General features: G+C 38.6%; 1 protein-coding gene across 1 annotated transcript in view; it reads left to right on the forward strand.

The window, feature by feature from the left end:
* The window catches only part of JAM2 (junctional adhesion molecule 2), a 120,929-nt gene that overhangs the window by 73,863 nt on the left and 32,566 nt on the right, over nt 1–14,500 (forward strand). The window contains exon 3 of the mRNA XM_042781339.1: nt 13,032–13,139. Within this exon, the coding sequence (XP_042637273.1) occupies nt 13,032–13,139 (108 nt within the window). The remainder of the gene's footprint in view (nt 1–13,031; nt 13,140–14,500) is intronic.

The raw sequence follows: 14,500 nt of genomic DNA on the forward strand, positions 1-14,500 counted from the left end.
AAATCCCATCACAGAGTTGATTGCCAGTCATTATAGGGAATGACTACTACCAGCTGCCCAGCCAAGTTGATACCTGACCTTAACTACCACAGCACCCCAAACAGGCATGGATAATGGGATTTACAAAACATCACAGAATGGAGGACAATGGCTAGAAGGGCCACATCAAGCAATTCACTGCACATGGTTTAGAGCAAGTGCACCTTAGTCTTCAAAGTGACATGTTTGCTCTTTAAAACTTTAAAGAGGTTTTTGCGGCATATTTGCCTACTGCCATACATCAATTGATTTCTCAACTGCTGTGTCCATGGTTACTTGGGACTATGGAACATTTCAAGGAGAACAAACAATTATGGATGAGATGCCATGAAGGAGGTTGGAAAGGCCAATAAAGTGAACAGAGTGAAAGAGAAAAGCATACAACATGATGTTCAGGAGGAACAAAAGAAGTGAAGTTAATTTCTCCTACTTCTAAATTTCCTGGAGGATTTTACTTTGGGGTCCAGCTAGATATTATGGGTATACATCCCTGTCCCCTTTACCCCAGTCACTATGCCATGACATTCAATTTAGATGTCAAAATGATATTCTTTAATCTCACATTACTCTTTTTTTCTTCATGGTGCCTGCCTATGTACTTTGTATGTGTGTGGTAAAAGTATATATAACAAAAATTTGTCAATTAAACCATTTTTAAATGTATAATTCAGTGACATCGATTACATTCATCATGTGTGCAACCATTAGCACTATCCTTTTACAAAGCTTATCACCACCCTTAACAGAAACTCAATACTACCTAAGCAATGACTCGCATTTCCTCCCTTCTTGGCACCCTGCTAACCACTAATGAGCTTTGGTCTTTATACATTTGCCTATCTCAGTAAGTGGGATAATACAGTGTTTGGTCCTTTGTGACTGACCTGCTTTGCTCAGCATAATGTTTTCAAGGCTCATACACATTGTGGGATCTATCAGTACTTCATTTCTCTTTAAGACTGAGTAATCCATTACATTCCAAGCTGAGTATATATGTATTGTATTTTTCCATTTATCTGTTTGTTTCTTTTTTAGCTCCTAGAATCTTTTTGCTTTTTAATATTTTATTGAGTTTTTGGTGAGAGAATACACAAGTTAGGTTACCACTTGACAATTCATATAGATGTTCAGTGACAGTGCTTTAGAGTAAATGTTGACTGTTTGGTCTCATATAGATGTTTTGTTTTATTTATTTATTTATTTATCTTAAAAAAGGATCATAGCACTCACAGATGATAGTGTTTATTTTATGATCAAATCTGTTATTTAGCTGAAAAGTGACCTCCAGGAGTAGTTTCAGTGCTAAAAACATAAACCTCAATATACTGGTATTATCATTTGCTGACTTTATAAATAGATTCAGCTTCTATACATTCTGTTCAAATAATACTGCACTGAATGCATAAAGTATTGTGTTTTGTTATTTATTTATTTTTAATCCATGTTGAAAATGGGCCTTGCCCTATTGTCTAATTAAAGCCATTCCTTTTGCTCATGAAGCACATTGGGGAAAGCATTGTTAAGTATAAAAACTAGACACGCTGAGAAAAAGGCTAAATAGCAAATCTTTAGACTGTTTTTTACTGATGAAAGTTTTGTTTAAAAAAATCCCTCACTGAATGCTTAGGAAAGAAGGACACAGGAAAAGGTAACCATGAGAAGGAAGTGGAAAGAGAGCTGTTACATTATGGGGATTGCAATCAATGTCATGAAAAAAAAAATCTATGAATTGTTGTATGGCAAATGAATTTGCTTGGTAAATGTTTATCCAAATAACCAAAAAAATCCTCATTGGTTTTGGCATTGGCTGATGTTCAGACAGTTTTCTTTGATTACTAGTGAAATGTTTGTAGAGGGAAAATGAGAATGTGGGGGAGTTATTAGCAAGATAAAGAGGTACATTGATGTTTGATTGTAAAGAAGATCTAAACCAACATACCTTGGAAGACTGAAATGAGACCTTCTGTCCATCTTCCAATTGTTTGCTTTCACAGATTAGCTTTGTCCTCCCAGGTCATCTTTCTCTCACTGATGCTGGAGGCTTGGCTGCAATCAGCTCTTTTCTTCTCTTTACATCTCATAATGAAAGAGTATAGAATCTCTTCCCTACCATCTCCAGTTAGAAAAAATCCCAGGGGATGAGTCTCTTTGGACTAGACTTGATCATGTGCACATCCTATGATTGATAGCATGTCTATTGTTTCCGTAAATGGGTACCAGTATCAACTGCTATAGTTGACTCTAATTCAGAGTCAATTTGATTAGTGTGTCAATGATAACTTGAAGGAACTGATGACTTCTCTCTGTTCTGACTTCCATACTGTTAGAAAAGAGGCTACGACAGTTCCAGGCTCCATAGCCACATACTATACCATTTATGATTGATAGAGCAAGGGCTTGCTCTAGTATTCTAAGAACAAGGCAGATGTTTACCCTTTGTGGCTCTGTTAGGTCACAGGAATACTCCTGAAGCTAATGGCTGTGGCAAGAGGAATCGTATGTCGTAATTGACTTTTGCCATCCAGACTCTCCACTCCTATAACTCAGAGTAGGCTCAGTTTCCCATAAATTTAATGGGCCACATTAGTTAATGCCACTTTGTGGTAACTAAGTCTATGTGTCACCTTGACTGGACTGGTTTTGAGTGGCTGGGCAGCTGGATGTAGTTATTCCCCATGACGAGACTGATAATCAACTCCATGGTGGAATCTGCTGGAGCAGCTGAGTAGCTTAAATTTTTTTCTTCAGTTCTTCCAGCTCAGGAAATGCCACATATTCTTCCCTTTTGGTTTTCTACCTGCATGCCTTTGCAAATCTCATTATAATTCTTTACTTATCATTTCTTCTGTTCATTGTTAAGTTTGTTTCTCATTGTTCTATGCTTTACTGAAAGTTGTGTCTTGAAGTCTCTGACTATCATTGTGGAACTATTTCTCTTTTCAATGTTGTTAGAATTTGTTTCACATATTTTGAAGCTCTGTCATTGGGTTTGTATATATTTATTATGGTTATGTCCTCTTAGTAGAGTGACCCTTTAATCTTTACATAACCTCCTTCATCTTTTATGGTGACATTTGCCTTAAAGTCTATTTTATCAGAGATTAATATTGTCACTTCTGCTTGTATTTTGATTATTGTTTGCTTGATACCTTTTTTCCATCCTTTGAATTTTAGTTTATTTATGTGTTTGTGTCTGACGTGTATCTTTTATAAACAGTGTATTGATAAGTCCTATTGTTTACCCATTCTACCACTCTCTGTCTCTTTACTGTTGCATTTACTCTATTTACATTTAGTGTGGTAGGTATCACCTTACTTCTGTCATTTTGTTGTGTTTTGTTTTTTTGTGATGCTGATGATTTCTTTGTTCTGCTTAATTTTCTGTGCTGAGTTCTTTTTGTTTATGTTTTCATTTCTTTTGTTGCTGTTACTTTTATGTTTACTGAATCTTTATGTTTTTCTTCTTTTTTATTTAGATAGTAGGTTTTTTAACTTTCTGTGTGGTTACCTTGAAATTTACTTTTATCTTTCTATGTTTAAAACAGCCTTTTATTTCTTTGTATTGCCTCAATTTCATTTCCACATCAAAGTTCTATAACTACTCTATTTATTCCCTTGTTTTGTTTTGACAATGTCATTATTCACAGATTAACATCTCTGGTTCCCTGTTTTCAGTCTTTTTGTTTTGTTTTGTTTTTGAGAATTCTTTCTTTCTGTTGATATGTGGCTGAGCCTGTCCCATGTTCTAATCTCAAGTTGTTATCTGATATTGTTGTTTCTATGTCTGAAGGACTCCTTGTAATACTTCTTTCATGGTTGGTCTGATTTTACAAATTCCCTTAATTTTTGTTAATCTGGAAATGTCTTAATTTCTCCATTATATCTGACAAACAGCTTTTCTGGATATGTAATTCTTGGTTGGCAATTTTTTTTAAAGGCTTTATATATGTCATCCCATTGCCTTTTTGCCTGCATGGTCTGCCATGTAATCAGAGCTCAGTATTATTCATTTCCCTTTGTATGTAAGTTTTTGTTTTTCCTGAGCTGAGAGCTGCTCTCAGGATTCTTTCTGTGTCTTTGGTTTTTCTAAGTTTGATTATAATATGTCTTTTGGAGTCTATCGTGTTTGGGGTTTGTTGAGCTTCTTGGATAGATCGTTCTCATCTTTAGTGATATTAGGGAAATTTTCTGTCAGCAAGACTTTGACAATTCTGGTCCCCCCCCCCCCAAAGCTCCTCTTATTCTGGAATTCTGATCATAAGTAAATTTTTCCTCTTGATAGTATCCCACAGAATTCTTAGGGTTTCTTCACTTTTCTTTATTCTTTTTTTTCTATTTTTTCCACAAAGAAATTGGTGTGAAGGGATTTCCCCTCTGTTTCACTTTCCATTGATTCAATTCCTCTCCTGTGTCCTTCTATTAAAGTTTTCTGTTTCTGAAATTTTATTTTAATCTTTTGATTTCTAGTTGTGTTTGTATGGTTTCTAATTGTCTATCTGGTGGCATAGTGCCTAAGGCATTTGACTGCTAACCAAAAGGCTAGCAGTTCAAACCCACCAGCCACTCCTCGGAAGGAAGGTTGGGCAATCAACTTCCATAGAGATACCACCTCGGAAACCCAAGGGGGGGGTCGCTATGAGTCGAGATCAACTCGATGGCAGTGAGTTTGGTTTTTGGTTTTGGTTTTATTTATTTCATTATTTTGTACTTGTATTGTTTTCCTGAATTCTTTGTCTGTGTTTTCCTTGATCTCTTGGAGAATCCTATATATTAGTCTTCTGAATTCGTAATGAGGTTGTTTCATTACCATTTCTTCTTCCAGAAGTTTTCTTGTTCTTTATTTTGGCCAATTGATAAAGCTATCTTGTCCTGCTTCTTTATGTGACCTGATATTACCTTTTGTCTCTGAGACATTAAGGTGTTATTTATTTATTTATTTATTGTATGTTTGCTGCATCCTGATTTTGTATTTTGTTTTAATATATACAAAGTAGGTAGGACATGCATGATACTCTGGTTGCTAATCTTGCAACACTGGAGCTCTCACCACCTCTCTCCAGGAGGGTGGAGTAGTGACTTAGTACAAGATGGCTGATGTTGTAACTGGCATTGTTAGTGAGGTGAAGTGTGTCTAATCAGTCATCTGGTCATGGGTTCAGGGAAAGTTCTCACTGTTGGGTTGAATTCTGTGGGACCACACAGCCAGTTGCCAGATGGTCAAAATGAGGGTGCGTGGGTTGTTAACCACTAGGTGGATTGTATGGAAACTCTCACTGATGGTCCCAAGCAGACAGGACTGTGTAGGGGTGGTCAGAGTGGGTACATGTCTTCAGTTTCAGGGCTGGGGAATGGTGCAGGGGGATAAGTGGGAAGGATGCCACCAGTTCATGCATACCCACTAGGAGAGCATGCCCTGCTCGCCAAAGTATGATGCAGGGGTAGGTGTGCTACTGGTCCTCTGACCTCAGCACAGTTAGCTGGATGGAGTAGGAGGCACTGCTGGTTTGTGGGTCCCCAGAGTCAGGGGGGAGGTTGAGCATAGAAGTGGGTGCCTCTGGGTTGCAGATTCCTAGTGCCAGTGACTGAGCAGAGCAACAAGTGCCACTGGTCTGTGGGCCCCTGGTGTAGATGGCTGCAATGTAGAAGCAGGTGCCACCATTCCATGGGCCCCCAGTGCTGGTGGCTGGATGGAGAGGCCAGTATCACTGATCCAGGGGTCCCCAGCACAAGGGGCTGAGCAAAGGGGTGAGTGCTGCTATTCCCAAGGGTCTCTGGCTCAGGCAGGGCAGTGGTGAGTGCCACCAGACCATGATCACATGAAGGGGGGATAGATGACAGGGTGGAGGGTACTGCATGGGGCTGCTGAGGAACACAGTGGATGAGGTAAGTACCCTTAACTTTTGTGAGAAGCCATACTCCTGTATGGCTCTGGATGTGGGTGCTGAGTTGCTTCTACTTGGCTGCACCAAGAGAGGGGGCTTCAGCTGGGAACACTACTTGTTCTAACTCAATATGGCTGCTCTGTTTAGGTTTGGCTGGCAGGACACCAATGATCTGTCATTCTCCATGTCTGCTGTTTTCATACACTCTCTTCTTCCACTTGGCCCATCCAGTCCAGTTCTTCAGCTTTGCCTTTGGTGTTCATGGGTCCAAAATTATCATCTATGTTTGTTTCACTTGTTTTCTTCGGTCTTTTTTGTAAGGAATATTATATGACTACACCACCATCTTGGACAGCCTCTATCACAGGTAATTTGAAGAACAAATCATAGAAGGCATATTAAACCTTAAAAAAAAAAAAAAAAAGCAAGAAAGAAAGTACTATACCAATAGTTCTTAAAGTGTGTTCTCCAAATCAGCAGTCTGAACATCACCTGGGAACTTGTTAGAGGTGCAGATTCTACCCACCTCAGACCTACTGAATTAGAAACTCTGGGGACAGGACACTCCCAGTGATATTCATGCTGTTAAAGCTTGAGACTCAGTTATCTATGCATATGGATAGTATCCAGAAGAAAATTGCCTCAAAGATTGAAAATGTTATCTAAGATGAGAGCTCATGGCTTCCAAGTGGGAAGTTGACATACCTCTTCTCTAATGAGCTGTTCTGCTCGACCTCAGTTATTCTTTCCCACTTTCATACTTTAGCACTTGCATTTGCCAATAACTTCAAATGCTCTACAAATCTCAATTTTGCATATTCACTCTGCTTACTACTCCTATCATTCTGGCACATTCTTTCCAGTGTCCAACTCTAATAATTCTTTAACTACTCATGGACTTATAATCTATTGCTCTTAGCAACTTTTTGCTGTCTATCTCCTTCTTTCTCACTTTTTTATATAGCAAAAATCCTTTGATCATTGTTATAATCACCCCTTGGCATAAAACCCAATTCTCTTGAGCTTTTCTCACTTGTCAAATCACAATGAAAACATCTCTTCACCTACTTTGCACATTCACCCATACAGCTGGATGTGGCTTGAGAAAAACACATCACCATATTGACTGTTTTCACTTTAAATTCATAACCACAAATCTCAATAGGACCCTTAATACTCACTCACTGTCATTGAGTCAGACCGAACTCATAGTAACCTCTCCTTGGGTTTCTGAGGCAGCATCACTACGGAAGCAGATTGCCCAACCTTCCTTCCAAGGAGTGGTATGGGTGGGTTTGAACCTCCAACCTTCTGGTTAGCAATCAAATGCCTTAGGTCCTACGCCACCACTTGTTGTTGTTGTTGTTGTTATTTGCCGTCGAGTCGGCCCCGACTCATAGCAACTCCTCCTTGGGTTTCTGAGGCAGTATCACTACGGAAGTAGGATTGCCCAACCTTCCTTCCAAGGAGTGGCTGGTGGGTTTGAACCGCCAGCCTTCTGGTTCGCAGTCAAGTGCTTTAGCCACTATGCTACCAGAGCTCATGCGGCCCTTGACCATTCACTCTCCTACCCTCCAAGACAAATAGTTCATCCTTTTTTTTTCTCTCTCTCATCAAACTCATAAACCTCATCCCCATTCTCTCTTGGATCTTTTGTTTTTCTGAGAAGACTGAAGCAAATAAGAAGGGAAATTCCAATTACTTCCTGCTATATCCACCCACTACCAAATCTGCCCCACATACTCAACCTTCCTGTTACTGTAAACTAAATTCCCATGTTTCCATCTCAAGCAAATCCTTCCTCTTGTGCGTAAGTCTCTTCCTTTCGTGTCTACATCAGGACATTACTTAGCAATTTTCTACTCTCTCTGTTATATCATCAAGTGTTTAAATTCTATTAGAGGTTTGCCATCAGTATGTAGGCACACTATTATGTCTCCAACCTTAAAAATAAAAGGAAAAAAAAAATGTGTGTGTTAATAGAGAGCAAAATTTATAAATATATCCTAGTACAAAAAGCCTGGAAGTATGTATGTGTGTGTATACACACACACACACACACATATACTACTTATGATTTCTATGTGATAGAATTATGATTTTTTCTTTTTGCTGTATGTAGTTTCTATATGTAAGTTCCACACATATTGGTAAAAATATGAAAATAAATTGTGTGCATACATATATATATTTATACACAAACATATATCTAATCCTACTTCCCACCTAATGTCAAAACCATCAGTAAATCTTGTTGGCCCTATGTTTAAATTTATAAACTATATACAGAATCTGACCACTTTTTCTACTGCTACCCTCTTGGTCTGTGCCACCATTATCTCTTACCCAGATTATTGCAATAACTTCCTAACAGGTCTCCTTTCCCTCTCATAATTTATTGTCAATATAAGAGTGATCCTTTAAAAATATGCATCATTTCTGAGCTTAAAATCCTGAAAGTCAAAGTCCTTATAAATGTCCACCTTCTGCTACTCTCCTCTCCTGCATTTGACTGCATCTCCATTGGCTTCCTGGCTGTCTCAGTCTTCGGGTCCAGTTCCTCTGCTAGGAACACTGTTTCCCAGAGAACTCATGGGAAATTCTTCCCTCTCATAAATCTTTGTTCAGATGTCACCTTCTCAGTGAAGAGTTCTCTGACCACCTCTTTTTTAAAATTGGTCTCTATCTCCTCCAGCTGCCTTGAATCTCCCTGTACTCTGTTCTTTACTTTCATAGCACTTACCACCTTTTACCATACTGTACACCAAAAAAAACAAACAAACTCACTGCCGTCAAATTGGATCCGACTCATAGTGATGCCTCCTTGGGTTTCCAAGGTAGTATCACTATGGAAGTAGATTGCCCAACCTTCTTTTCGAGGAGTGGCTGGTGGGTTTGAACCGCCAGCCTTCTGGTTCGCATATATATAGTGCACTTTATTATGTTTCTTACTTTCCTGTCTCCCCCTGCCAGGTTATAAAATCTAAAAGGGCAGGAAGCTTTGTTTTCTTGTTCATTGACATTTCCCAAGAACAACATCTGGCACACAGAAATTGCTCAATACATTTTGGAAGATATGGATAGACCATTCCTCCAAAATTTATGTGGTCAAAGAGGTTGAAGCTACAGTGGAATCGCATAACTTACATTTTCTATTTAAGATTATTGCTTACATTTTCTAATATAATTCCTACTAAGGTTTTTCTGCAGATCAGTGAGGACAGATATCAGGAAGAAGTCAGAGAGAGGTAGATGTTGTGTGTTTGTCTAGTCAAATATACTAGCAATGTGATTATTTGAATATAAAGTTATCCCTCAGACCTAGAGTAAGGCTCAGAAATGAATTGGAGTGTGCATGGGTGTTTAATTGTTGGAAACTCTACAAAATACAGGAAGGAAACCTATCTAAAATTCAGGACTCCGGAAGGTCACCACCCATTCTCCTTACTAAACAGAACAGAATTGTATTTCCTCAGACAAGTCCCTCAGCACACATTTGTCTTTGTAGCTTAGTTGTAAACATGTCCATAAACTGATGTCTTTTTAATGTAAAATCTGCTTTTTTAGGCATCCTTGAAAAAAACTTTTTGTTCTTTATTCCCTTGCTTTTCTTTTCTCTCTTCTATTTTACAGTAATTTTTATTCTATCTATATTTCTATCAATTCATGTGGAACTTAAAAAAAACTGTATATAAAAAAAGTTCATAATTCTATCACACAAAAATCACCACTGGCTTACTATTTTCATATATATTCTTCCATGCTTTTTGTCTAAGCCTCTGGTGTGTGTGTGTGAAAACCTTGGGTAATATTATAAATATTGCTCTCATTTTATGAATCACGTAATAACCCTGCATTCTTTTTAGAAATGACATTAAAGTAAGTCAATCACAAAAGGACAAATACTTTATGAGTCTACTATTATTAAAAGTCAAGGAAAGGTTTATACATGGAAAGAAACATTCTTTGATGGTTACCAGGGATAGGAGGGAGGTGAGGGAAAATTGCTAGTTAGGTAAGAGACAAATTGATTTGGGTGGAAGGAGAGGTAATATACAAAAATAGGTGACCAGCACAATATAACTAAGGAAAAGGAAGACATGAAAAGGTGCACAAGAGTTACAGACAACAAAGGTAAATTATCACCTACACAATACTGCACTATCAGTAATAACAAACATTAATCTACAGGTGGATATGTAGGTAGACAGGCAAGATAATCAGGTATGGGTAGGCAAAAGGAAATACACCCATGACCATATATAGGTTTGGCAGATGATATCTCTACATACATATTTGTATGTCCTATAAAAATGTCAAGATACATTCTGGAGCTAATAGGGAGCAAAGTTATGATAACTTTTTAGCCACAACCAAGCCCCTTGAGGGGGTGAATTACTGGACTTGTGGGCTTGAGACCACAGATGTGGGGAACATCAAGGTCAATTGGCATAACATGTTGCATTGTTGTTGTTGTTATGTGCCGTTGAGTCGGACCCGACTCATAGCGACCCCTTCTTGGGTTTCCAAGGCAGTATCACTACAGAAGTAGATTGCCCTATCTTCCTTCTGGGGAGTGGCTGGTGGGTTTGAACCGCCAACCTTCTGGTTAGCAGTCAAGTGCCTTAGCCACTATGCTACCAGAGCTCCCTGGCATAACATAGTATACAAAAACATTGTTCTGCATCCTACTTTGGTGAGTAGGGACTGAAGTCTTAAAAGCTTATGAGTGACCCTCTAAGATGCCATTGGTCTCTCCTTGCCTGGAGCAGAGAAGATCAAAGAAAATCAAAGATGCATGGGAACAGTCCAGTGGACTGGTGGACCATGGGAACTTCAGTCTCCACAGCTCTGAGTCTAGAAGAACTAGATGGTGCCTGGCTACCACTGCCAGTCATTCTGAAAGGGCTCAAAATTCTAGATCCTGGATAGACTGGGAGAAAAGTGTGGAACAGGACACAAAGTCATAAAAAAGATCAGTCTTACCAGTCTGATAGAGACTGGTAGGACCCTCAGTACTATGGGCCTTAGTCCACCCTCTGGTCTGGAACTGAACTAACCCTCACAGCACAACTTTCAGCCAAACAATAGACAGACCTGTGAGATGAAGAGTAACACCAGAGAGGTAAGCACACCTTAGAACAATCAAACAAAAGAAATCAAAAGGGTAGCATTTGCCCAGGGATAAATAAAGCTCAGAAGGCAGGAATGGATAGGAAAGAAGGACAAAGAGAAATGGCAACCTCAGGGAGAAGGGAGGAGGAATGCTGTTACATAGTGGGAATTGCAGTCAATGTCACGAAACAAAATGTGCATGAACTGTTGAACAGAAAACCAATTTGCTCTGTAAAGTTTCAACCAAAACAAAATAAAAAGTTAAAAAAAAAATGTAGTGGGAGTTCCTTTGAAGTTTACAGGAATTCTTTAATGACGCAAGTACAGTAAATTTCCTGTAGTAAAGTGACCTTAGTGAACCAGCTACATTGATTCAATTAAGCTTGATGCCAAGATTCAATCTTTTAATAATTTATCTGGATTGAAGTAAGGTTTCTGGGCAGTTGTTTTGGTTACCTAGTACCACTCTAACAGAAGATACCACAAATGGGACGCTTGAACAAACCGGAGTTTATTCTCTTACAGTTTGTAGGCTTTAAGTTCAAGTTCAAAGTGCCAGGCTCTAGGGGCTGGGTGAAAGCCCCTCACTCTTGGGCTTCAGCTCTGCCTCCTGATCCTGGCCCACTGGAGCTGGAGGCTTTTCTTCACTTAGACAGCTGCTGGCTGCTGAGACTGACAAGCCCAAAGTTGACAAGTAAAAAGGCACAGTCCCAATGTTACCAAACCACACAGCAGGCCATTAATTCCAGTCCATTGAAAGTCCCAAAGTTGGCAGAGCATGGCAGGCTGCTGAACAATGACATGGTTACATGCAGGGTTCAAGCATGCCATAAGCTAGAGACCATTCCCCAAGCCTTCTCCTTACATACAGGAAGCAGACCACATCCCTAAGGCAGCTACTCAGCTGCTCCCAGTAGATTACACCATGGAGCTGATTACCAGTCTCATCATGGGGAATACTACATCCAGCTGCCCAGCCACTCAACCAGGCCCAGCCAAGTTGACATACAACCTTACCTATCACAGCAGTCATTTTTGTAGGTACCAACAGTTTATTAGAAGACTTTACTAGGATTGTATTAATGTATCTATAAAGAGGGTTGTTGGGGGCATTGTGGCTCAGTGGTAGAATTCTTGATTCCATGAAGAAGACCTAGATTTGGTTCCTGACCAATGAATTTCATATGCCACCACTACCTGTTTGACAGAGTGGTTTGCATATTGCTATAATGCAGCAGAGCTTCCAGACTAAGACTAGGAAGAAAGGACTGGTAATCTACTTCCAAAAATCAGCCAATAAAAATCCTATGGGTTGCAATGGTCTGATCTACAATTAATCGCTATAGTGGGCAGCATTTCATTCTGTTGTGCATGGGGTCACCGTGAGTTGGGGCTGACTCTATGGCAGCTAAAAACAACAGGGAGGGTTGACAAAGAGATCTGAGGGAAAATGTAGCATGTAAGGAAGTTTCTCTGGGTTTCACAATGTGGCCCTGGGGCACTAAATGTGAAGCACCCTCTACTTAGCTCCATCTTGACACTCATCACATTGGAATGAAATCACAGGATTTTATCTGCCTCATCTGCAAACTATGAGCTCCTTGAAGACTGAGACTGGAATTAATAAGATACATAATTAATCATAGCTGCCATTTGTTAAGGACTAACTATGCCTGGACATGTGTACTTTTCATATATTATTACTGTATTTTCAGACTCACAGCAACTCTGTGAGGTATTATCCCATTTTATAGATGGAAAGTGAGACTCAGAGAACTAGGGAAAGTAGCATGCTGTCACATGATTGTTTTGTGGAAGAGCTGTAATGTTCCCAATGTTTCATCTTTGGGTTCAGTGAACATGGTACCTATAGGGGTGACCTATTAATGAATAAATGAATGAATGAATAAAAATATGAAGGAATAAATGTAGATGTTTAAACAACTTGTTACCTACTTAGATAAAATGTAAAAGTATTTTTGTTATTGTTTCTAGAGGTTATTTTAGCCTGCAAATACCCAAAGAAGACACTCTCATCCCGATTAGAGTGGAAGAAAGTTGGACAGAGTGTTTCCTTTGTCTACTATCAACAGGCTCTTCAAGGTAAAAAGTTACAGATTTGATGAGGAGAGAACAAGAGATCACTGAGCACAGCCAATCCTTTAATGTACAAAAGTGAACAGAACATGGCTGATTAATAAAAATGTGTTTTTGTTAAGTGTGAGAGGAAACTAACAGTGACTAAGACCTAAAATACAACAGCCACAGAAACAGAGGACAAAGGTCAGAAATAGGTGAACCCTTTTGAGTTTTTGGGCCCTTCGTTTCTAGCTCAGTCCTACAGTGCAAAATATAATTGTTCTTTCTGGCCCATTAGATTAAATTATTGAGAGCAAGAAAGAAAAGATGGTGTGGGGAGGAGGTGAAGGAGTGCTGCTTCGTAGTGATAATTTAGCCTACTTCCACACTTGCATCTAGAAAGCTAGGCTGTCTCTGAGAAGCTTAGAGAGTTGAGACTTAAGGGAAAGTAATGGTAATAAAATTTTAAAAAAGCACTTGATAACAGTAGTTCTAGTTACTATTGTTATCAAGTGCTTTTTTCTTTTTATTGTTATACATTTTTCCATTCCTAATGTTCCTGTTGAATTTGTCATGAACTTTTAATTTAAAATGTTGATAACAATGGGTGAAATACTATAATATCTTAGATTGGCTTCCAAATCATTCATTGATTAGAATTGGAGGCAAAATAAGATAATCAATTGGTTGATTATTTTTACAGCTGGGTAATTGGTATTATTATAACTAGGTAATGTTGGGGTTTATTTTAGTATATTTTCTTATTTTGTGTATGCTTGAAATCATCCACATAAAAAAGTTCTTAAGTTGAAAATGAATTTCAAAATTAAATAATAATTATTATTTTAAAATACTATGTTTAGTTGTTCAATTAAACAAGTGAAAACATTAAAGAATCGTAGAAAATTTAAAGTATCCCCCTGGGTTTTATCTGTAAAGACATGACTACAGGTTGCCAGATGCTAAAAATACAGCCATCCCACTTAAATTTTCTAGTTGCCAATTCTGGCAGCTGTGCTTTATGAAACACTATTTTAGTTCATCATACATTATATATATATATATATGGGACCTAGGACCTCTGGTGGTATAATGCCTAAGGCATTTAACTGCTAACTAGAAGGCTGGAGGTTCAAACCCACTAGCAACTCCTTGGAGGGAAGATTGGGCAGTCTACTTCCATAGTGATACTCCCTCGGAAACCCAAGGAGGGGTCGCTATGAGTTGGGATTGACTCGACAGCAGTGAGTTTGGTTTGGTTTTTGGTTTATATATATACACACACACACATATATAATATGTATTATATATGTGTGTATATATATATATACACACACACACATATATATGTAAATAACCAAAGAATGTTTTTAAGATCCCTCACC

Source organism: Orycteropus afer, unplaced genomic scaffold (assembly GCF_000298275.1).
Source record: "Orycteropus afer afer isolate SDZICR_OR568_19922 unplaced genomic scaffold, OryAfe1.0 scaffold00108, whole genome shotgun sequence".
NCBI lineage: Eukaryota > Metazoa > Chordata > Mammalia > Tubulidentata > Orycteropodidae > Orycteropus > Orycteropus afer.